General features: G+C 44.3%; 1 protein-coding gene across 1 annotated transcript in view; it reads left to right on the forward strand.

Annotated features, from left to right (window-relative positions):
* The window catches only part of cacna2d2a (calcium channel, voltage-dependent, alpha 2/delta subunit 2a), an 855,812-nt gene extending 831,270 nt beyond the window's left edge, over positions 1–24,542 (forward strand). The window contains exons 37-38 of the mRNA XM_080186111.1: positions 16,653–16,735; positions 21,512–24,542. Of these exons, the coding sequence (XP_080042237.1) occupies positions 16,653–16,735; positions 21,512–21,640 (212 nt within the window). The 3' untranslated portion in view covers positions 21,641–24,542. The remainder of the gene's footprint in view (positions 1–16,652; positions 16,736–21,511) is intronic.
* Positions 24,543–25,459: the final 917 nt, after the last annotated feature.

A 25,459-nucleotide genomic window follows, 5' to 3' on the forward strand; every position in this document is an offset into this window, starting at 1 on the left:
GAGAGATTGACTAAGTTAGGATTGTTTTCACTGGAGTTCAAACGACCCCTGGAGTGCCCCAGGGGTCGGTGCTGGGGCCTCAGCTATTTACCATTTATATAGATGATCTGGAGGAGGGAACCGAGTGTATGGTGTCAAAATTTGCTGATAACACCAAGATTGGTGGAACGGCAAATTGCGCAGAGGGTGTGGAGAGTCTGCAGAAGGATCTAGATAGGCTGGGCGAATGGGCCAGGAACTGGCAAATGGAATTTAATGTTGGCAAGTGCGAGGTGGTCCACTTTGGTAGGAATAATGGTAGGAAGGACTATTACTTACGTGGCGAAAAACTGCAGCAGGCGACGGTGCAGAGGGACCTCGGGGTCCTTGTGCATGAGTCGCAAAAACCCAGCTTGCAGGTGCAGCAGGTGGTCAGGAAGGCAAGTGGGATGCTGGCCTTCATAGCGAGGGGGATTGAATATAAAAGTAGGGAGGTCTTGCTGCAGCTGTATAGGGCATTGGTGAGGCCGCAGCTGGAGTACTGTGTGCAGTTTTGGTCGCCGTACTTACGCAAGGATATTTTGGCCTTGGAGGGAGTGCAGAGGAGGTTTACTAGGCTGATTCCGGAGTTGAGGGGGTTGAGCTGTGAGGAGAGGCTGAATAAACTAGGCTTGTACTCGTTAGAGTTTAGAAGAATGAGGGGAGATCTCATTGAGACATATAAGATGATGAATGGGATGGATAGGATAGAGGTGGAGAGACTCTTCCCGCTCAGAAAGGGCAGTAGGACTAGGGGGCACAGCCTCAAGATAAAGGGGGGCGGTTTAGAACGGAGTTGAGGAGGAACTTCTTCACTCAAAGGGTGGTGAATCTCTGGAATTCTCTGCCCGTTGAAGTGGTGGAGGCTGCCTCGCTAAATATTTTTAAGACGCGGGTTGATGGGTTTTTGATAAGCGAGGGGATTAAGGGTTATGGGGAGAGGGCGGGAATGTGGAACTGAGCCACGACAGATCAGCCATGATCTTATTGAATGGCGGGGCAGGCTCGAAGGGCCAGATGGCCTACTCCTGCTCCTATTTCTTATGTTCTTATGTCTGTGTGGGTTTCCTCTGGGTGCCCCGGTTTCCTCCCACAGTCCAAAGATGCGTGGGTTAGGTTGATTGGCCATGCTAAAATTGCCCCTAAGTGTCCTGAGATGCATAGGTTAGAGGGATTACTAGGTAAATATGTAAGGATATGGGGGTAGGGCCTGGGTGGGATTGTGGTCAGTGCAGACTCGATGGGCCAAATGGCCTCCTTCTGTACTGTAGGAATTCTATAATTCTATAAATGAGGGGGGATCTCATGGAGACTTATAAAATTCTAACAGGACTAGACAGGGTAGATGCAGAAAGGATGTTCCAGATAATGGGGGTGTCCAGAACCAGGGATCACCATCTAAGGATACAGGGTAGACCATTTAGAATGGAGATGAGGAGACTTTTCTTCACTCAAGAGGTGGTGAGCCTGTGGAATTAATTACCACAGGAAATAGTTGATACCAAAACATTGAATGTATTCAAGAGGCAGCTGGATATAGCATTTGGGGCTAACGGGATCAAAGGTTATGTGGAGAAAGCAAGATTAGACTATTGAGTTGGAAGATCAGCCATGAATGTGATGAATTGCAGAGCAGGCTCGAAAAGCCAAATAGCCTCCTCCTGCTCTTATTTTCTGCATAAGGGGCACTACCCCCGAACCCCCCCTCGAAGAACTTCATCCAACCCCTCTCTCTCCTCGATCAGCACTCCCCAGTGGCCACTCCTTTCCTTGAAACGACCAACACAATCTCCAAAATTCAGGCACGCGTAGCACCCCGTGCATTTCAATATATCCATGTTTTCAATCCCTCTGATTTCCTCACAGAGAAAAACGAACAGAACCAGCAAGAAAGGGCATAGACTGGCGATGGTGTGCTTCAGCTGTGGCACACGATGGTCTGCGAGCAGCGTGACCTGGAGCTGGAAGGGGGACAGTCAACGTCCAGATTGGTGACCGACTGACAGATCAACATCCTGCATGCAAGTGAGCATCAGCTTAACCTCTTCCTTAACCTCTTTGAAGTAAGTGCTATGCTGCGCGGGCTGCTTTCCCTCCCCCTAATGTGTGTTACAGTGCTGGACCCTGATGCACCAGTCCTTCGGGTGTCAGCGGCACCCCTTTCACTGCTCTGAAGAAACTCTCCAGGACACCTCAGAGGGAAGCCCTGAGGATTCCTCTAAGGACAGCACGAGTAATTTGGCACATGCATCAACCATACAACCCACCAACACAAGGACTATCACTATGTTGGGTTATTTTAGTGTTGAGCCTTCTGGGTCACTCACTTGAGCATATCACACCTGCTGATGCACATCAAGTGGAGGCAGGTTCATGCAAGGACTTGAGCACATGGAAGTCTGCCAGAGGTGAGGAATCAGCTGGCCAATGCCAGATACCAGGCCTCAGGGTTCATTCGTTCCGAAGCTGGTGGATATGCATCAGAAAAACTGTGGGGTTATTGGTGGACTGTCAGCAACCATGCTGCGACTGCAAGGCTGTTTAGAGGAGTCAGAGAGCTGTCACAGGAGATGGTGCCGGCACAGTGTGGGAACCAGGCATCTGCAGTGAAAAGTCTCGGTCAGGGATCACGGGTGACAGGGTCCAGGCCATCTTGGAGACACAGTGGACCATGGCAAAGGATGTCACTGACATCCAGGAGGCACATCAGAGTGTAGCATGAGTGTCGGGGGCATTTGGAGATACTGTTGGCCATGGCTGGGACTCTCGCTGGCATTCTGGAAACAGCAGGCGGTGCTGTGGGTCTTGACAACTTAGCCCAATATCAAAGGGCTAATGCTGACAAGCTCCAGAGCCTGGCTTGCTCACAGAATATTGTAGCAGAGGGATTCCAGAGCTTGTCTGAGTCTCAGAGAGCCAAGGCTGAGGGATCATAGACCACTGACGCATCTAGGCCTGCAGGACTGGCAGAGCCTGCTGTCACTGGAGCTTCCGGAGCTCAGTCCAGATACCCTGGCATCCTCAGGGCATCTGGGCACCTTGAGGAAAGAGGAAGGGATTGAACCCACACTGGGCCTTCCACCCAAAAGACTCCGGGTGTCCCAAGACCTTCCAACTCCGCCCATCTTCACACTGGAGCATCACAGGGCCAGCTGGCTGAACAGAGTGGCACAGAAATATCAGTGTCATCTGCAGGTCAGCTGGATCTCGACCACAAGACCATCACAGGCAACAGGTATGGATTACAGCTGGACACCATCTCTGACATGCATCCTGGAAGAGCACCTAGAAGAAGCAGTAGGCCACACAAGATTAGAAAGTTGCAGTTTCAATAAGAGGCCACGAGTGATGGTCAGCAGTAGTGAGGGTTAGGTTTTGTTAAATGTTAAGAGCACAATAAACTGTTATTTGCCCCTCACAGCAGTGATAAATCTTTCTCTGATTCTCCACCCACAGAGCTGAGTGTTCCCCAATCCTGTGCATTGAGGCACTGACTGCTGTACTGTGTAAAACTCAGCCAAATGTTATAAACTGCCTGCTTTACTTTCCCCACCATTCACTGGACCCTTAGTCAAATAGGACCCCGTCATGCCCCACCCACACCCCTCGTCCCACAGGTGCCCCCGATCCATTGTCCCGCTCACTTGTGTTCCTGACCTTTATCGCTCTGTGGGCCCAGGTAGCACTGTATATTCGGAGAAAACGTAGGAGTCAGACTTGAGTGGCACAAGGGGCACGATCTCAGTGTGTGTCACAGCAAGTCATCATCATCTTCCAGCCTTCACCAAAGATTCGCTATCAGTGCCAGTCCAGACCCTTTAACTGATTGTGATGTTTCTCGTGGATGGGGTGGTGGGATGGGAGAAGATGGGGAAGGGTGGGAGGGGGTTGAGGTGAGAGAGGGTGGGGAAAGGGAAGGGTGGGCTGAGGGGCCAGTTTGGAGTTGTGGGGTGGGTGGTGGCTGCTGTGGCTCCGGGGGTGTGGTGGAAGTGTGTTTAGCGCAGCCCCTACACTGCACAGCACAAATTAAGTGAAGTGGGCTGCTATCAGGACCTCCCTTGCTGCTGAGCCCTGCCAGGCACCTGATGTCGCCACATGCCCTCCACCCTCTGGCGCCTCAAGTGGTAGGATGTCCATTTCATCCTGTTGTCACTCCTCTTCCTCCTTCACCAGCTGATCTCCCCTCTGGTGTGTGCTGTTGTGTAGGATGTAACACACAATTATGATACATGAAGCATGCACAGGGTCATCTGCAGGGCACTGCCAGAACAGCCCAGGTAGCAGAACCACATTTTCAGCAAGCGTATGCATCCCAGCAGCCTGGGCTGGCCTTCAACGAGCCCAGGGATGTCACCATGCCCTCCACCTCCTGGGTCACTTCCTCCTCCTCAGCTAGACCAGGCTGCCGGGATAGCTCATAGGGGACAATGGTTAGCCGTTGAGGTCATAGCTGATGATGCCTGTGCAGAGGCCCGAGACCAAAGCAGAGACCCATTATAATGAGGCCCACACTGCCACCCAGTCCATGGTAGAACAGTGCAAAATGATGGCCAACTTTAAATCAGTCTGAGATCCATTTTGTACAGTAGGTATTAGAGAGAGAAAGATTGACAGATACATGTCATTGTTTGCATCTACCCCAGCACTAGCCCTTCACCCCCCAGTTCCTCACTGGGTCCAGTAATCCTCTTGTGGGTGCTGGCAACACAACAAAATCTGTAGTGCTACTCATCACTTGATTACGTTGTCTGCCATTGGCATTGTGAACACTCTGGCAGGGAGAATGTGCAGGTTGGTGTGCGGGCATAGCCATTGCACCCCCTTGAACCATTGCCATGAGTGCAACTACAGCATTGCCTTCCAGGCATGTCTTGCATGGGGCAGGGAATGACTCCTAATAATCACATGATGAGTTCCCATTCTCTGCAGAGTACATGCAGTATGAGTGTCAATGTTAATCTGAGCACCCCTGCTTGGAACACAAGCTGCTTGAACTGATGAGCCCTCAAGCAACACGTGGTGCACTTATCCCCACCTCCCTAAAACCTCAGCACTATTCCAGTCCCTCACTGCACTGCTAGAACAAAGTGGCTGCAGACGGCAGCCTGGCCCGCACTCAGCTAAATGTCCCACCCCAGAGGAACAGCACAATGGCTGCAGAGAGCAGCCTGGCCAACACTTAGTTAAGGGCCTCACCCCACCCCATAGGCCCAGGACACAGAACCTGAACATCAGCAGGAAGCTCCACATAGTGAGCAGCAAAACTCCAGGCTCTGCCTCCAACCTCCCCAGCACTTGAAAGACTGCAGCTCCATCAAATTTACCTTTTCACTCTTGTTCAATGCTGCCACGCCAACTTCCGACTTTTACATACAAAGAACAAAGAAATTTATAGCACAGGAACAGGCCCTTCAGCCTTCCAAGCCTGCACCAACCATGCTGTTCGACTTAACTAAAGCTCCCTACCCTTCCAGGGACCATATCCCTCTATTCCCATCCTATTCATGTATTTGTCAAGATGCCCCTTAAAAGTTACTACCATATCTGCTTCCACTACCTCCCCCAGCAACAGGTTCCAGGCACCCAATACACTCTGAGTAAAAAATCTGCCTCATATATCTCCTTTAAACCTTGCCCCTTGCATCTTAAACCTGTGCCCCCTAGTAATTAACTCTTCCACCCTGGGAAAACGCTTCTGACTGTCCACTCTGTCCATGCCTCTCATAATCTTGTAGACTTCTATCAGGTCGTCCCTCAACCTCCATTAATCCAGTGAGAACAAACCAAGTTTCTTCAACCTCTCCTCATAGCTAATGCCCTCCATACCAGGTAACATCCTGGTAAATCTTTTCTGTACCCTCTCCAAAGCCTCCTACCAGCCTCTGATGGTGCGGTGACCAGAATTGAACACTATATTCCAAGTGCAGCCTAAATGCCCAGCCAATGAAGGCAAGCACGCTGTATGCAGAGTAAGGATCACCTGACCTGAGGAATCAATCAGGGAGCAGGGTGGGAGATCACCCTGGTAAGCATGGGTTCTGTATCCAGAGTCATCTCAGGAGCTGATTGCAGCCACGAGGCTACAGCCTGTGTATAGCTTTAAACTCTAAATAAACGATGTGTTTTCTGTAAAATGAGCATTGTTACATTTGGCAACAAAGGTTGAAAAAAAAACAATCCTCAGACTGAGAACATTAAGTTATCGGTGAAGTTAAGAAAAGTAAAGAGTACTTACCGACTTGGAATGATAAATCCGTTTGACTCCTCAGCAGAGGACTGGAGCAATTTGGATATTACTTCCAATCAAAATAGAGAAGGAGGTGAAGTACAAGGCAATTCTCCTGAATGTGTGGAACCCAAACTTATAACCTGTTTCAGTTTCACCACCTCAAGTCCAAATCATTCAGTGAGCTAGTGGAATTGGTGAAGTCATATTTCCAGCCTAAACCATCTCTGAAGAGTCAAGTTTAATTCAAGGAGGAGAGATACAGGCTAAATGATTGCAATTTATATCACTGAATTGAAACAGATTTTTGAGTATTGCAATTTGGGCACCACCTTGAATGACATATTCTAGGAGAAATTAGCCTCAGAGTGAACGACGAGGCGATTCAATGGAGATTACTTGCAGATGTCAATATAAATTTTAAACAAGCAATGGAGATAGCACTGGCAATGGAAACTGCTGAAAAAGGTGCACATGTGTTACAGAGCATGTGAGCAGTCAGTAGGCTGTGTCTCAAGAACCCTCTTAGAGGTCGATAAAGGCAGCTCACAAGTTAAGAAAGAAGAAGTATCAATAGTTTTAGGTGTCAAAAATTTCCACCAGTACCTATAGGGGAGGCACTTTACCAATGCTTCTGTCTGGGTCTTTTTAAAGTAGCTCTTGGGTCTTTTTAAAGTAGGATAAGAAGTCTCACAACACCAGGTTAATATCCTGGTAACTTAATATTAAGTTTGGGGGCGTTTAAGAGATTGGTGGATAGGTTTATGGACGAAAAGGGATTGGTTTAGATTAGTGGGTCAATGTTTTTTTTTAAAAATAAGACTGGTCGGTGCAACATTGTGGGCCGAAGGGCCTGTTCCGCGCTGTAATGTTCTATGTTCTATCCAACAGGTTTATGTGGTAGCACAAGCCATTTTCAGAGCTTTTTAAAGTAGTCAAGGCTATTGCTCCAATCATATCAGCAAGAATTCAATGTTGGGCATTATTTCTGTCTGCCTACGACTATACATTCAAGTACCAACCTGGAACACGCAATGGATGTGGATGCACTTAGCCACCTACCTTTAGAAGGAAGTATTACAGCTGCTCCTGAACCGCGGGAAATTGTCATGTCGTTGAATTTTCTAGACACATTGCCCGCCTCAGCAAAGCAAATCAAGTACTGGACCAGTTGGGATGCACTTCTTTCCAAAGTGAGACACAAGATATTTACAGCTTGGGCCCATGAGCCAACTTCTGAAGAAATGAACCCATTTGTAACCCACCGGGATGAATTGAGTTGCCAGGATGGCACCATACTTTGGGGAGCAAGAGTAGTCATCCCTGCACCAGGCAGAGAGCCACTTCTAATGGAATTAATAGTGCTCATTCCGGCATCTCAAAGTTGTGTGGTGGCCTAGCATTGATGCTGATGTTGGTAACCTAGTCAAGCACCATGAACAGTGCCAATTGCAACAAAGGTTGCCTGCTGCCGCATCACTGAACCCTTGGGTATCTGTCCTTATTGATTATGTTGGTCCATTCATGGGCACAATGTTTCTGTTCATTGTTGATGCACATTCTGAGTGGATGAATGTTTTTGAGGTCATATCTCTGACATTGTATGCTACCACTGAAAGATTACACCAATGTTTTTCCACTCACAGAATACCTGAAGTCATAGAGGGCGATTCTCTCAGCCCGCTGTACTGCTCGCCAGGAGATATAAGCGAAGGCCATTTCACAGCCTCATATCTATGCATCCCCTAGCTAAAGATTTCCAGTGTCATTCTGATGCAGAATTGATTATAATCTGGAAACCTTCATTTCTGTGTCATTAGCAGGCCCAGGACCAAAGCCTCTGGGCTGGCAAGCATCTCCCACATCCCCACCCTGCCAGGGCCAATGATGGCAGGGTTGTGGGGCTGGCCAGTGATTGCGAAGAGCAGTGATCTGGAGGCTGGCACATGCGCTGATATCTGCTCTGACAGTCTTGAAACGTTAGGTGGGACTGGTTCACTCGGTGAGGTTTACAGCTGCTCCCTGCTAGAAGAGAACATAGGCCATTGAGGCCTCCCCATGGGGTAAGAGGGGTGCCCCTTGGGCAGTGCCAGTCTGGCGCCCTGGCACTGCCCAAGGGGACAAACTGGCATTGTCCAAGGGACACCTTGGACCACTGGGCATCGGTCAGTGCCATGGGGGTGAGGCCTATTGGGAGGGCGATCGTTGGGGATGGGCTGTCCCACTGCCCCTCTGCATTCGGGATTGACGGTGGAGGGAAAGAGGATGGTAATCAGGGCTGGCCATCCAGCTGTGTGTGTGTGGGAGGGGTTGTCAGGGCTACCAGGACGGGGGCGCGGGACTTTGGGGCTGGTCCAGGAACGCCTGGGAGGCCAGCAATCAGGGTTTGGGGGCTCTGCAAGTCTGGCCATGGGGGGGTTGCGGGACTGGCCAGCGATCTGGAGACTGGCAATGTGGGGCCATTGCACATGTGCCAATATCTGCTCTGACAGTCTCAAAGTGTTAGCACTGTTCTCTCTTCACAGATGCTGTCTGACCTGCTGAGTTTTTCCAACATTTCCTATTTGTGTTGGACAGACTGGGGCATGTTTCCACTGGAGTTTAGAGGAGTGCGGGGTGGTTGATTGAAGTATGTAAGATCCTGAATGGTCAATGTGGAAAGGATGTTTCCTCTTGTCAGTGAGTCCAGAATTAAGTGGCACTTCTAAAATTAGAAGTCACCGTTTTAGAACAGAGATGAGGAGAATTTTTTCTCTCAGCTGTTTAGTGACGTTGGAATTCTCTGCATTAGAAGGCAATGGAAGTGGGTTTATTGAATATTTGTAGGGAGACTGAGGAATCAAAGGGAATTAATGGGAATAGAAAGGAATGTGGAATTAGAAACACAAATAGGTCAGTGAAAATCTTATTGAATGTTGGAAAAAATTCAAGAGGCCAAATGGCCTACATTTTTAATATTTGTATGTTCCTAAAAACCTATCTCCTTGATCACGCTTTTAGCCATCAAACCTGATACCTGCTTCCGTGTATTATATTGCACTTTGGTACTTAGGTGCCATCCTTTATTTTGTAATGTTATTGTGTTAATGTTTCATTACATTAATAGCTCTATATAAATTAAATTTCTGTAACCTACAGCACAGATATGATGGACTGAATTATTTCCTCCTTAGCTAGAACATTCTATGATTTGTTGGCACAGTATGATGGGCTTGAAGGACCTGTTCCTGGGCAGTACTGTTCTTTGTTTTTTGATTCTGCAACTGCAACTTTGTCAGCCGCATAAGTCCAACCCAGACTCAGTTTCACACAATTCAAACGGTATGCAATACAATATTAACAAATGTTTTACGATACATGTAACAACTCTCCAAGTGATAATTAGCTCCATTGATGAACTCTAGGCAGCTTACAATGATCCAGAATATGAAGCTTTACAGATAATTTTCGATCTTGTGTTATTTTCAAATTAGTTGAAGAATGTCAAAGAAATAGTTCACCTGTATCTGGTTCCTTGTTACCCGTCTATCAATATTTAAATTACTGAACTGCAATGAAATGAACAGAAACATTCTAACATTTGCAGAAAATCCTCATGCTTCAAACCACAAGCCTGGAGGCAAAATGATCAATAATGTTTCCACTAGATGCAATACCTTCGTTGATATTTCCAAATCGATACCAATTACTCTGGAATGGCCTATGGATGTTACCAAATAACTCGTCAATAGTGTCAGGTTCATCGATTCAACCAAACTTTCAGAATAAATCAGAATGGCTTTGAAATGCAATGTTCCACAACACCCATCTATTTTTCAGCCTTAGGACCTTATAAATTATACTCTTTCTGAAGGTTAATTCAAGTAAAATGTAGGTCTGAAACAATATTTCTCTTTCTTCAGGATGACACAATGTACCTCGTTAAAGACTTTCCCAAGTCATGAAAAAAATCTAGTCCATAGAACAGAAAAGTAAAATCCACAGGAAAAACCTCTGATTTCAGAAACAATATTACTATGAACAATGTTGGGTCTGAAAACACTGCTCAGTCCTAACTAAAAATGGGCACATGACCATGTAGAATCAATTTGGATTGTTTCCACCTAGGCAGACAGCTCGAGTTGGGAAATTTTGTGACCTGCAAACCTATCTAGATTTAAAAGGCCCTGTTACATCCTGTGGGGATGGGATGGACTCAGGCAGATTGGAGGTGGCTACGGGGGTTGCTGAGTTTTGAGGTGGGCAGGTTAAAAACCTGACTTAGTTCTTTGCAACTTAGTCCCAGGTGATTTAGAAGCTGTTAGACCATCTAGCCCTCATTCTGCAAATCCCCTTACCACCCCACCCTTTCCCCATACCTACTGCATGCTAACAGATGCCCTCATCCACACTCCATGCCCAATGCCACCTCCATAGCTACTTACCCAGTATCTACATAGGGCAAACATGGAACTATATGGAAATGAAACTGCAATTACACTTCTAACAATCATATAGAACTCTCACTCATATACACTTGATACTTTGACAAAGGGTTATCTGGACTCAAAACATCAGCTCTTTTCTCTCCTTACAGTTGCTGCCAAACCAACTGAGATTTTCCAGCATTTTCTCTTTTGATTTCAGATTCCAGCTTCTGGAGTAATTTACTTTTACTTACCATTCCCAATCTGTTGTTTAGGACCTTGTGTCTCTTAATATCTGAGTGTATTTTTATTATTCAACATCCAGTTGTAAACAATAGCATCACCTGGGAATCATTACAATAGATGGATTCTAGTCAGGTGAATCTGATATTTAAAAATTATTTTCATCAAAATAAGGTGTTGTGGCTATGTCAACATTTATTGCTCATCCCTAATTGCCAATGAGAAGGTGGTGATGAGCTACCTTCTTACACCACTTTATTGTAAACTGGTTATGGTACAAGAAATGCATAAAAGGATAAAGAACAGTTTTCTAATGAGATGCATCTATAATGGACTAACCTTACACATAGGACTATTACTTACGTGGCGAAAAACTGCAGCAGGCGACGGTGCAGAGGGACCTCGGGGTCCTTGTGCATAAGTCGCAAAAACCCAGCCTGCAGGTGCAGCAGGTGGTCAGGAAGGCGAATGGGATGCTGGCCTTCATAGCGAGGGGGATTGAATATAAAAGTAGGGAGGTCTTGTTGCAGCTGTATAGGGCACTGGTGAGGCCGCAGCTGGAGTACTGTGTGCAGTTTTGGTCGCCGCACTTACGCAAGGATATTTTGGCCTTGGAGGGAGTGCAGAGGAGGTTTACTAGGCTGATGCCAAAGTTGAGGGAGTTGAGCTATGAGAAGAGGCTGAATAAACTAGGCTTGTACTCGTTAGAGTTTAGAAGAATGAGGGAAGATCTCATTGAGACATATAAGATGATGAATGGGATGGATAGGATAGAGGTGGAGAGACTCTTCCCGCTCAGAAAGGACAGTAGGACTAGGGGGCACAGCCTCAAGATAAAGGGGGGGGCGGTTTAGAACGGAGTTGAGGAGGAACTTCTTCACTCAAAGGGTGGTGAATCTCTGGAATTCTCTGCCCGTTGAAGTGGTGGAGGCTGCCTCGCTAAATATTTTTAAGACATGGATTGATGGGTTTTTGATAAGCGAGGGGATTAAGGGTTATGGGGAGAAGGCGGGAAAGTGGAACTGAGCCACGACAGATCAGCCATGATCTTATTGAATGGCGGGGCAGGCTCGAAGGGCTAGATGGCCTACTCCTGCTCCTATTTCTTATGTTCTTATGTTATGTTCTTAAATGGTGTCTGAATTAACAACCTATTAGAACATAGAAAAACTACAGCACAAACAGGCCCTTCGACCCACAAGTTGCACCGATCATATCCTACCTACTCAGATTCATTCCCAAAAACAAAGGTCACAACTGCCTTCTCTTGTTGGGCTTGCTACATACTGGCTAAAAAAGTTCCCCTGTGTGTGTTTTAAGAATTCTGTGCCTCCTACACTTTTGTGATGAATTTATCCCAGTGCGCAATGGTGTCTGAAATTCCCCACTTTTACTGTCCTATTGTTTTTAGTGTTTCCCAGCAATTTGCTAACATTCTTGCACTTTTATATCCCTCTGACTGTTTGAGGTCAATGGTATACTCCTAATAGCACTATTGCCCCATTTTAATGTCACTGGCCTTATTTGCAGATCATTCTAGGATATCATCCCTCTTTACAGATATAATTATTCCCCCTCCCTTTTTATTCCTTTGTCTCCTGTCTGAAAACCCTACAACCAGGAATAAGTTGTCAATCCTGCCCTTTGAATCACATTTCATAAATCATATATTTTAAAGTGCCTAGCTGTGCCCTCAGCTCATCTGCCTTAATCACTAGAGTCCTTCACACTGAAATATGGAATCACAGAATGGTTACAACACAAAACAAGGCCATTCATTTCTTCATGTTCATAATAGCTCTCTGCAAGAGCAAATCAACTAGTCCCACTCTCCCACCCTTCCCCATAGCCCTGCAAATGTTTCTTCTTCATTTGTTTATTGAATTCTCTTTTGAAGGCTATGATTGAATCTGTTTCCACCACCCTCTCCAATGTTGTATTCCTAAGCAGTCACTCTATAAAAAAAGTGTTTCCTCATTTCACCATTGGTTCTTTGCCATCACCTTGATTATCAACCCTCTGCCAAAGATAATAGTTGCTGTCTGTCTAGACTTTCATTATTTTGAATACCTTTATTAAATCTCTGAACCATTTTCAATACTGTTAAGCGCTTTCAGACCCCTTTCTGTCTAATTTCTAGCCTTTCCTGTCTTCCACAATCACCTATTAATTTGCTGCCTTCCATTACCACTTTCTTCTTTCCTTTCTGAACCCATGCTGAGGTTTCCAGACTAAACTAGTTTAATGATGTGGAGATGCCGGCATTGGACTGGGGTAAACACAGTAAGAAGTCTGACAACACCAGGTTTAAGTCCAACCAATTGCAAGTTTACTATCAAATAAATTGGTTGGACTTGAACCTGGTGTTGTCAGACTTCTTATGAAACTAGTTTAAACCTTCCCTAATGGCACCACCAAACCTTCCCCATGATGTTATTGGTCCCAGCCCTGCTAACCGTCTAGCCTCAGGAATATAAAGCCCACCTTCCTGTACCATCTCTCCAGCCCTTGGAGTAACTTTGAGATTGCTACCTTTAGAGCTCCTGATTATTAATTTCTTTCCTAGCTTCCTAAAATCTGCCTGCATGACCTTATTACTTTATCTACCAATGTCAATAGTATCAACATGGACAATGACTGCTGACTGTTCACCCTTCTCCCTCAGAATGTCCTGCAACTAGTCAGTGACATCCTCAAACCTAGAACCAGGGAGGCAACATTCCAACCTGGAATCATGCCGGTGACCATAGAAACACTTGTCTGTTTCTCCAACTATTGAATCCCATATCACAATTACTTTCCTAACCTTCCTCCCTGCCCATGTCCACCTATTTTTCAAGGAGCAGCTACTGCGGGTCTGTGATAGGTATATCCCTGTCAGGCAAGGAGGATTTGGTAGGCCCAGGGAACCGTGGTGCACTAAAAAAGTTGATTCGTTGGTTAGGAAGAAAAAGGAGGCTTATGTTCAGATGAGGCTTGAGGGCTCAGGTAGTGCATTAGAAAGTTTTAGATTGGCTAGGAGGGAGTTGAAGAGGGAGTTAAGAAGGGCTAAAAGAGGACATGAGATGACTTTGGCTGATAGGATTAAGGAGAACCCTAAGGCGTTTTACAGGTATGTCAAGAACAGAAGGTTGGTTAGGGCAAGATTAGGGCCAGTTACAGACAGTAGAGGGAAGTTGTGTGTGGAACCGGAGGAGATTGGAGAGGCGTTGAACCAATATTTCTCTTCGGTGTTCACGCAAGGGGACATGAATGTAGCTGAGGAGGACACTGGGGTGCAGGGGTGTAAAATAGATAGTATTGCAGTTGATACGGGGGATGTGCTGGATATTTTAGAGGGTTTGAAAATAGATAAGTCCCCTGGTCCGGATGGGATTTACCCTAGGATTCTCTGGGAGGCAAGAGAGGTGATTGCGGAGCCTCTGGCTCTGATCTTCAGGTCGTCGTTGGTCTCTGGTATAGTACCGGAAGATTGGAGGACAGCAAATGTTGTCCCACTGTTTAAGAAGGGGAGCAGAGACTTCCCTGGGAATTATAGACCGGTGAGTCTTACTTCTGTGGTGGGTAAGGTTTTGGAAAGGATTATTAGAGACAGGATTTATAGTTATTTGGAGAGTAATGAATTGATTAGAGACAGTCAGCATGGTTTTGTAGCGGGTAGGTCGTGCCTTACTAACCTTATCGAGTTCTTTGAGAAAGTGACCAAAGAGGTGGATAGGGGTAAGGCAGTTGACGTGGTGTATATGGATTTTAGTAAGGCGTTTGATAAGGTTCACCATGGTAGGCTTCTGCAGAAAATGCGGATGTATGGGATTGGGGGTGATCTAGGTAATTGGATCAGGAATTGGCTAGCAGATAGGAGACAGAGGGTGGTGGTTGATGGTAAATATTCGTCATGGAGTTCGGTTACGAGTGGTGTGCCTCAGGGATCTGTTTTGGGGCCACTGCTGTTTGTAATTTTTATTAATGATCTGGATGAGGGTATAGTTGGGTGGATTAGTAAGTTTGCTGATGACACCAAAGTCGGAGGTGTGGTAGATAGTGAGGAAGGGTGTCATAGTTTGCAGGGTGACTTAGAAAGGTTGCAGAGCTGGGCCGCGAGGTGGCGGATGGAGTTTAATGCGGAGAAGTGTGAGGTAATTCATTTTGGTAGGAATAACAGATGTGTTGAGTATAGGGCTAACGGGAGGACTTTGAATAGTGTGGAGGAGCAGAGGGATCTAGGTGTATGTGTACATAGATCCCTGAAAGTTGGGAATCAAGTAGATAAGGTTGTTAAGAAGGCATACGGTGTCTTGGCGTTTATTGGTAGGGGGATTGAATTTAGGAGTCGCAGCGTCATGATGCAACTGTACACAACTCTGGTGCGGCCGCACTTGGAGTATTGTGTGCAGTTCTGGTCCCCACATTACAGGAAGGATGTAGAGGCTTTGGAGAGGGTGCAGAGGAGGTTTACCAGGATGTTGCCTGGTATGGAGGGGAGATCCTATGAGGAGAGACTGAGAGATTTGGGGTTGTTTTCGCTGGAAAGAAGGCGGCTAAGAGGGGACCTTATTGAAACATATAAGATGATTAGAGGTTTAGACAGGGTGGATAGTGATAGCCTTTTTCCTAGGATGGAGAAAGCTAGCACGAGGGGGCACGGCTTTAAATTAAGGGGGGTTAGTTATAGGACTGATGTCAGGGGTAGGTTCTTTACCCAGAGGGTGGTGAGGGACTGGAATGCCCTGCCAGCTGCAGTTGTAAATGCGCCTAGTTTGGGGGCGTTTAAGAGATCTGTGGATAGGTTTATGGACGAAATGGGATTGGTTTAGATTAGTGGGTTAGTGTTTTTTTTTTAAAAGCTGGTCGGCGCAACATTGTGGGCCGAAGGGCCTGTTCTGCGCTGTAATGTTCTATGTTCTATAGGAACCGTTACCCTCACCAACGTTCAGAACTGAATGTTGAGTAGAGAGCGAGATGAACTCAAGGTACTTCTGCACAACCTGCTTCTTTGTCAGCAGTCACTCATACTTTGTCTGCCTGCACACTTTTAAACTGTGGGTGACTGCTCTCTAAACATACTATCCATGTTGCAGACAGGTGCTCAGATGCACACCTTGACATAGCTGCATCTCAAGCTCCAAAAACCAGAGATTGAGCTCCTTCAACTGATGATGTTTCATACATCTGTGGTTAACCAAGACACAAGAAGCATCCTAGCATTCCCATATGGCACAGGATGTGCACTCAATGAAACTGAGATGTCCTGTTAAGTCTATTTATTAGATAACTATCTGAATTTTCAAAACTAAACGGAAAGCTTATACCTGATCTGACATTCACCAATCAGTTCCTTTTCTTACCACTCTTCCTGATGCTCAAATTTAATTCCATCTTAGTTTAGCTAATATGAAAATACAAATGCTAACCACTAAAAAACTAACCAATAGATGTAACACTTATCAATAACCTACCTGCTCCATGTCACACTCTGTTAACTGTGACCATGCTTTTCTTTGAGATTTTCTCTCTGTTTCTATGGTTTCAGCCACTTCTTCTGCAGCTACAGGCTCTCGTGTACAGTTTAAATCTAATACTCAGTTCACGCTAGCCTGTGCATATGGGATAGGGTATGGTTTGGATAGTGTAGGATTCGCTGCAGTTTTGTTTCTGTGGGACCGCCTACAGTTGGTTTGCATGGGACTATGTACAGTTTTCATTATCTGAGCTGTGTCTCATGTCTAGTGTCACCAGTTCCTTAACACTTTTGCATTCAGCTGATGGACCAGATCAATGTGAAGAGGTGCTGAAGCCAAGATATCGGAAAGGGCCTGAAGACTGTTTTGATTACAATCCAGTAGTAAGTACTGTCAGAAATATCCTTTCATGAGATATTAGTTGGAGAAGATTTTACTAATTCAGTTAATAACTGAACAGTTATGTCTATTGATTTACATTGTGTGCTGGCTTTGTTTTGGCATGGTTGAAGACAAAATATCCAGGTATGTTTCCTTTTATTATTTCATGACATGTGGCCATCAGTGGCAAAACCAACATTTGTTGCCCATCCTTTGAGGATCCTTAATCCTGTGTAATTAAGAATCAACCACATTGTCATGGATCCTGAGCCACATGTAGGCCAAACCAGGAAAGAATGGCAGAATTCTTTCCTTAAGGGACATTAGTGAACCAGATGGGTAATTTCATGCTCTGCATTATTGAGTCTAGCTTTCAATTCTGTTTTTTTAAATTAATTGATTAAGTTTAATTCCTCCAGCTGCCAGAGTGAGATTTGAACCCATGTCCCCACAGTACGTGTGTGTGCACACATATGCCTGCCTGTGTATGTGTGTGGGCGTGTGTGTGTGGGTGTGTGTTTATACACGTGTGTGTGGGTGTGTGTGCATGCATATGTGGGGGTACATGAGTGTGTGAATGTGTGCACGCATGTCTGTGTGTGTGCACATGCACAAATGATCGTAATAAATGATCAGTGACTAGGTGTGGGTGCCTTCGGATGATGGTGACATTAATCTTAAAATTTGAAAATAAGTAATGAGGAAAGAATTCTGGGTATTTCTTTTTTCAGACATCTGAGGAGGGATATGATGGATCAGAGTGGGTGTCCCATTCAATGTCTCTGGGATATCTGTCTAATGTTACTCCAAATATCTCCTGGGGAGTCTGCGTAATCTGTACCCCAAAGACCTCCTGGGAAATCTGTCTAATCTGAAGTCGATAAATCTCCAGTATGATTGTATTCTGTTGTTTGTGCACTGTTTTGTTTTATTACCTCTTCCTACACTGTAAGGATTCTATAGTATGGTTATTCCTCATGTGCTTATCCAGCTACCTCTAAAATGTACCGATGGTACTCATCTCAGACACCATGTGATAGCAAGTTTCACATTCTAACCACTCACTGTGTAAAGTTTCTCCTGAATTCCTTATTGAATTTTTTAGTGAGTGTCTTATATTTTGGCCTCTAATTCTGGTCTCACCTGCAATAGAAACATCCCAACATCTACCTTATCAAAACCCTTTTATGATCTTGAAGGCATCCATCAAGTCACCCCCACTCCCCTCCAGTCTCTTCTAGAGAATAGAGCCCCAGGCTTGAATCACGTCTTTGATTCAAGAGTTCCATTATCTGTCCTGCCATCGACGTTAAACTAACTGGTCCATATATTTCCTTTTTAAATATAACTACTTTATCAATTATCAACCCCCATTCTATCTTAATTTCTTTTTAAGTTCCTTTGTCTAATGTTATTTCCATCTTGTTAATTTTCTTGGTAAATAGTCAGACAAAGTAATTGTTCAATATTTATGTCATTTTCCATCATGTGGGTTCATCATGCAGATTCCTCAGTGATCTACTATCCAGATTTTTCTTTGCTTATTTATATATCTGTAGAATATTTTACTATTCCCTTTTATCTTTCCTGAATTTGGAGTTCTTCCTTGCCTTTGTAATTGTTTTTATACTTCTTTCCTGACTTATTTAGTTATTCTTGATCGAGGGGACTAACATAGATGCTTTTAAAGAGAAACCAGCTAAATAAATGAGGGAGAAAGGAACAGAAGATATTCAGGATACAATGAAAAGGAAAAGAAAGGTTTTTAAAACGTACAAGGGGAGCAAATCATTGGAGGCATTAGTGAGGTGTAGAAAGTGCAGGTTGGAGCTTAAGAAAGCAATTAGGAATACAAAGGGGGATGTGAGAAAGCTCTGGCTGATAAAAGTAGGGAAAAGTCCCAATATATTCTATAAGTATATCAATGGAAAGAGGACAACCAGGGAAAGAGTAGGGCTCAGCAGGGACGAAGGGGGCACTCAGCGGGTGGAGTTAGAGGAAATTGAATGTTGAATGAATACTTCACATCCATCTTCACCCAAGAGAATGAGAATGATGATATGGATTTCAGGCAGTGAGACTGTGAGGTTCTTGATCAAATTGACATAGGGAAGGACAAGGTATTGGAGGTGTTGGCAGCCTTGAAAGTGGATAAATCTAGTGGATAAAACAACTAAACCGTTGTTTAGTTGTGCGCTAGGCTGCTGTGGGTGGCAAGGGAGGAGATTGCAGGGGCTGCAACCCAAATTTTCAATTCTTTCCTGGCCAGGGGGAGATGCCACCGGACTGGAAAACAGTTAATGTGGTTCCACTGCTTAAGAAGGGTTATAGAGACAAACCAGGGAACTACAGACCAGTGAGTCTCTCGTCAGTGGTAGGGAAACTATTAGAGAAACTTCTGAAGGAGAGCATCTATCTCCACTTGGAGAAGAAAAGCTTGATCAGGGATAGTCAGCATGGATTCGTCAGAGCGAGGTCATGCCTTACAAATTTGACTGAATTTTTTGAGGAGGTAACCAGGTGTGTAAATGAGGGTAGTGCAGTCAATGTAGTGTATATGGATTTCAGCAAAGCCTTTGACAAGGGCCCCACATGGGAGACTTGTAATGAAGGTAAATTCACATGGAATACAGAGTAATTTGATAAAGTGAATTCAAAATTGGCCCATTTGTAGGAGACAGAGGGTAATGACAGAAGGCTGTTTTAGGGATTGGAAGCCAGTGTCCACTGGCATTCCACAAGGATCTGTGTTGGACCCCCTATTATTCGTCATTTATATAAAGTACATTGATGACTATGTGGGGGTAGGATTAGTAAGTTTGCGGCTGACACAAAGATTGGATGGGTAGTTAACAGTGTGGTGGAACATCTTGAGCAACAATAAGATATAGACAGAATGGGCAGATAGTGGCAGATGGAATTTAACCCTGAGAAGTGTGAGATGATACACTTAGGAGGGCGTAATTTGACAAGAAAGTACTCAATGAATGGTAGGACTCTAGGAAGTTCTGTGGAATAAAGGGACCTTGGCGTGTTTGTCCACAGATCTCTGAAAGTGGAAGGAAATTTTAATAGGTTGGTGAAAAAAGCATATGGGACACTTGCCTTTATTAATCGAGACATAGATTACAAAAGCAGGGAAGTCACATTGGAGTTGCATAGAACTTTGGTGAAGAATACTGTGTGCAGTTCTGATCACCACATTATCAGAAGAATGTGATTGCACTGAAGAGGGTGCAGGGGAGATTTACTAGAATGCTGCCTGGGATAGAACATTTAAGTTATGATGAGAGGTTGGATAGGCTTGGGTTGTTTTTGTTCGGTAAGAAATCTCACAACGTCAGGTTAAAATCCAACAGGTTTATTTGGTAGCAAACACCACTAGCTTTCAGGGCTCTGCCCCTTCGTCAGGTGAGTGGGGAGTTCACCAGATAAAGGGGCAGAATCCCGAAAGCTAGTGGTGTTTCCTACCAAATAAACATGTTGGACTTTGACTGGATGGTGTGAGACGTCTTACTGTGTTTACCCTAGTTCAATGCCGGCATCTCCGCATCTTGTTTTTGTTCGAGCAGTGATATCTGAGGGGTGACCTAATTGAGATGTACAAGATTATGAAGGACATGGACATGGATAAGAAGCAACTATTCTCCTTAGTTGAAGGATCAGTCATGAGGGGACATAGGTTCAAGGTGAAGGGCAGGGGGTTTCAGGGGAATGTGAAGAAAAACCTTTTTACCCAGAGGGTGGTGAAGGCGGGTTGCCTCACATCCTTTAAAAACTATCTGGATGAGCACTTGGCACATCATAACATTCAGGGCTATGGGCCAAGCTGGCAGATGGGATTAGGTGGGAGTTCAGGTGTTTCTAATGTGTCAGTGCAGACTTGATGGGCCAAAGTGCCTCTTGTGCGCTGTATGACTCTATGATTCTCTGATTCTATGCGAAGGATATGGCGATGCCATAGATGAAGTATGGCAGGCAAAGAAGGCACATGTGGAGCATATGGACCAATATAAACAAAAACTGCAGGAAAATTCAGCAGATCTGGCAGCATCCATTCTGAAGAAGTCATATTGAACTCAGAAGGTTACCTCTGGCTGAGATTCTCTGATGCTGCAGACCCTGCCACTGCTGCCAGTGAGAAAGGAGAATTCAGTACTCAGCCAAATCTCCATTCTCCATTCACCGCAGCGGAACCGGAGAATCCCAGCCGCGGGCAAGGTTGGAGAATTCTGGCCACTGTTTCTCATTCCACACATACTAAGCTAATGACGTAATGCTAAATGAATAATGCAGAGACTCAGCCTAATTACAACTGGTGGAATTTGAATTCAGTTAAAAAATATTAAGCGAGTCTTGGTAATGGTGATCATTAAACTGTCATCCATTGTTGTTAAAACACATCAGGTTCAGTAGTGTCCTTTAGAGAAAGAAATCTGTTGGCCTTACCTGGCCTAGCCACGTGTGATTCCAGATCCACAGCAATGTGGTTGTCATTTAACTGTCCTCTGAAATGACCTAGAGGGGCAATTAGGGATGGGCAACAAATGCTGGCCTTGACTGTGGTGCCTACAATCAATGAGAGAATAAAGAACGTTTTTTGCTGTACTTCTTGAGCACTTTCTGCTTTTATTTCAGATTTCCAACATCAATAGTATTTTCCTTTTGGTTTAGGAGCATAAACACCATTTGAGCTGAATGTTTCTTTGTTATAAATTCAGTGTAATGTATTGTGTTATTTATTTGGACCTGCTGAGATGTGTTTGTCATTGTTGCAGGAGAATACCTCAGACTGCGGTGGTGGCACCATGTTGACATCCTCCTTCTCCATCTTACTAGCTCTGCAGTTGTTACTCCTTTCTTGGACTGCCAACCTTAACCTCTTTCCCTGGGCCAACAGTCTTTGAGTTGGGACCATCCTGTTATTAGATATCAGCTATTCTCATGGCTGAGGACTTCCCTTCCCTCGGAAGCCTGATTCTTCATTCCAGTCTCACATCTCCGTGTTGTCATGTGGTGGAGCTGCAAACTGTGTGTGTGTGTGGAGCTGGTCTATTGTGGTCGTTTGGACAACCAGTATTTTCCTGGCAAGATAACTTGTGGGAAAAGCAGGATTTCATGGACCTGCTTTGTGGAAGACCCTTTAAATGAGTAAGAAGATGGGAAATGCAAGAGGAGCCCATCATCCCCTTGTGCAGACCCCATTGCTTTCCCAGACTTTCTCTTTATATTTAATAGGAGACCTTGGCAGTTTCAGTGTTACTGGATAGCATTACTTCCATTGGTATATTCAGCTTCTATCTGCTATTGAGACAGATTACATTTATTTATGCACCTTTGATCACATTTTGATTGACAGCCAAGTTACAGGGCAATTTTCCAACAGAAGTGGCTGTAACTATAATGACATCAGGAGTCATGATAGCATGTTGCTCATCAGCACCTTCTAGTTGGCAGCCTCCTTCCTTTTTAGACCACTGCTTCCATTTTTATTCAGGGAGATTGCTGTCCGCAGAAATATAATATGTACCTTACAAATTATTTTAAATACATTTTAAATGTTCTGTCATCTGTGCACAGGGGCTGCTACCAGGCAGATACCCCCTCAAAGGTTCAGGTTTCTCCAGCTGTTGTTTGCATTCTAATCCTGAATTGGGCTGTACCTGGAACAGATGTACAGGTGCAAGTCACAGGCAACTTTAGAAAAATCCAAATGAAATGGTCTCAATGTTAAAAATTGTTTTTGCACACTTTACATGTGTGGGCTAACTGAGGAGTAAAGCAGAGCTGGGGTGTGGGTAGGGGGGAGGGGTGCGTGGAGATTGAATTCCACCAGTGGTGAAGGAGCCTTTTTCTAGTCTCTCATTTCCACTGTGTGCTGCTTCTAGATGTCTGTAAGTGACCTATGGTGATTGAGAATGTGTAATATATGTTAGTTGAAGTTGCTCGAGAGTGTTGTCAAGTCCCCTGCAAGATGTTACTTGAGAGTAAGAGACTGTGTTCCGTTATTTGTAAGCTGATTGGGTGTTGCCTACAGACTCATTCTTTGTGCATCTGTTCCCTAAGGAAGATCAACACTTTGAAAGAATAATGTCCAAGAAATCATTGAACAAAAGTCAGTAAGTGTGTAGCATTTATTAGACATGTTAAGTGCTGTGATATTGTTAAACTATAGACATTCTAGGTGTCTATAATGAGTAAAATCTCAACATCTGTTAGATATCAAATCTCCCTGTGAATAAGATTTACACTCTTGGGGATTTTAAATCTCTACCATTGGCAGAGGACATTATTCTTTAGATATGTTACTTATACACAGTGGTTCACTCAAAATAAACTTCAAATCCAAAACTCTTTATTGTCTGTTACTCTTGCTCTCCTCCCAAGTTCTAGTTTCATGTGAATAACCCATAATACTCATGAATAGCATGTTAGTGCATTCAAACTGCAGCTATCCATCATAATGCATGTGCAGAACTCCCCTTCCCACTGGCTAATATTAACTACTTTGACAGCTACAGTGGAAACATCTACACTCCCAAAACATGTAAATGATCTTCAGATGGGTTTAAAAATTGGCTGGTTGACCAACTCTGAGCATTCTAAAACCAGTTTTTACCCTGCTGTCAAATGTTTGATGATGTCAAACCCGATTTATATGAGACTGTCTCTACTAGGAGTGTCATGTTGCCCCTTTCAGGAGTGGGCAGGACTGAGCCTTAATGCCAGTTAAGTTGCAACTTTAACATCGGTGGAAACCAACATTGAGAAGTCAGTCTATAAATGAACATCCCCCTACAGTTAGCTTGAATGTTTTACTATATTAGGGGTGTGTATAAATTAAAGTTATTGCTGCTGTGCTTTTTATTTGTTTTGGTAAATACTTCTCTTTCAAAGAAATACCTTCATTTTTATCACATTAGGAAACTTCCACATCTTGTTATTTCTTAACGTCACAGAAGTTTAAAAGAATTGAGTGTTGATCTCATTGAAACACATAAGATTCTAAAAGGATAGATGCTCAGATACTGTTTTCCCATGGCTGGAAAGTTAGGGTTCAGATGAGAAGATATTCCCTCAAAAACTCGTGGATGTTGGGAATTTTCCACCCTCGGTATATTTAACACTGAGATCAATAGATTTTACGGACTGTAAAGGAATCAGGGGATATTGGGATCAGGTGGCAAAGTGGGTTTGCTAGCAAGAATTGAGCATCAGTTGACTATCATCATTAAATGGGGGAACAAGCTTAAAGGGCAATATGTCCCAACCTTTTCCTATTTCTTGTGTTTGTTAAACCTTTTGTGTTTTATAACACAAGTATGCAGCTTTACTGTGCTGTTTTTCATAGGGTCTTAGCAGCTAGGGTAAGAATATGAACTTGTTGAATGCCAGTTGCATTCACTAATGATGCTTGAAGTGCTTGTACGGCATGTTGTCCTCCTGTATTGAAGTTCTGAATACTGTGCTTATTCCACAGTGTTTTTGTTAACTTCAATACCACCTGTTGCATCCTTCAAACTGCATATTGACCTATATCATGTACTGCCCTCTAATGCTATTTGTTCAGCCATCTGTTGCAACTCCACATCAATTTTACCTTCTGAGGTGACATGGTGGCACAATAAGAGCAGCACGGTGACACGTTGGTTAGCACTGCTGCCTCACAGACAGGGACCCGACTTCAATATCCACCTTGGGTGACTGTGTGGAGTTTGCCCATCCTCCCTGTGTCTGTGTGGGTTTCCTCCCACACTCCAAAGATGTGTGGGTTAAATTGACCTGCCATGCTAAATTGACCTTAGTGTCAGGGCGATTAGCAGGGTAAATATGTGGGGTTATAGTGATAGGATCTGGGTGGTTTTGTCAGTGAAAGCTCAATGGGCTGAATGGCCTCCTTCTGCACTGTAGGCATTCTATGAATCTATCCCGTGTCCAAGCAGTTTAATCATTAGACTATTACTGTCCTTGGTGCACTCTTTCTTATGATTCACATTATATTCAGGAGGCTCTCTCCATGTTGAAACCTATACTGCTACATTTCCACAAATCCCTATAGTCCCTTCACAAAGTTTGGCATTTAAGTATACTTTAGTTATATAGAATTATAGAAACCCTGCAGTACAGAAAGGGGCCATTCAGCCCATCAAGTCTGTACCAACCACAACCCCACCCAGGCCCTACCCCTATATCCCTATATATATTTTACCCACTAACCCCTCTAACCTACGCATCTCAGGACACTAAGGGCAATTTTAGCATGGCCAATCAACATAACCCACACATCTTTGGATTAGTTGGTTTAGTTATATGTTTAGATCAGGGATCTACAAAAACTTATGGGGGACCCAGGACAAGAAACAAAGAGAGGAACTGACCTCGACAGCCGATGGAACAGAACAGAATTGAAAAGGTAAGAAAAATATCAAAAGTAGATTAATACAGAGAAAGCAGAAAACATTAAATAGAAAGAGAAGAGAGGACAGAAGAGCAACAAATGGAAATAAAGTTGTTAGACTGAATTCTGCAGGAATCTTTCTGCTAGATTTAACACTTGATCACATTTTAATTCACTTCAATACAAGAACTCAGTTCATCAAGTAATTTAAATAATTCCAAACTCAGATTCATTGTAAAAAATAACAAGCTCATGCTGAGTTAGCTCTGAGTTAAGATTTCACTGCCAGTTGTTCATCAGAACTAATATTCGGCATAACCTGTTGGAC

Source organism: Carcharhinus amblyrhynchos, chromosome 3 (genome assembly GCF_965287045.1).
Source record: "Carcharhinus amblyrhynchos chromosome 3, sCarAmb.v2.hapA, whole genome shotgun sequence".
Taxonomy (NCBI): Eukaryota; Metazoa; Chordata; class Chondrichthyes; order Carcharhiniformes; family Carcharhinidae; genus Carcharhinus; species Carcharhinus amblyrhynchos.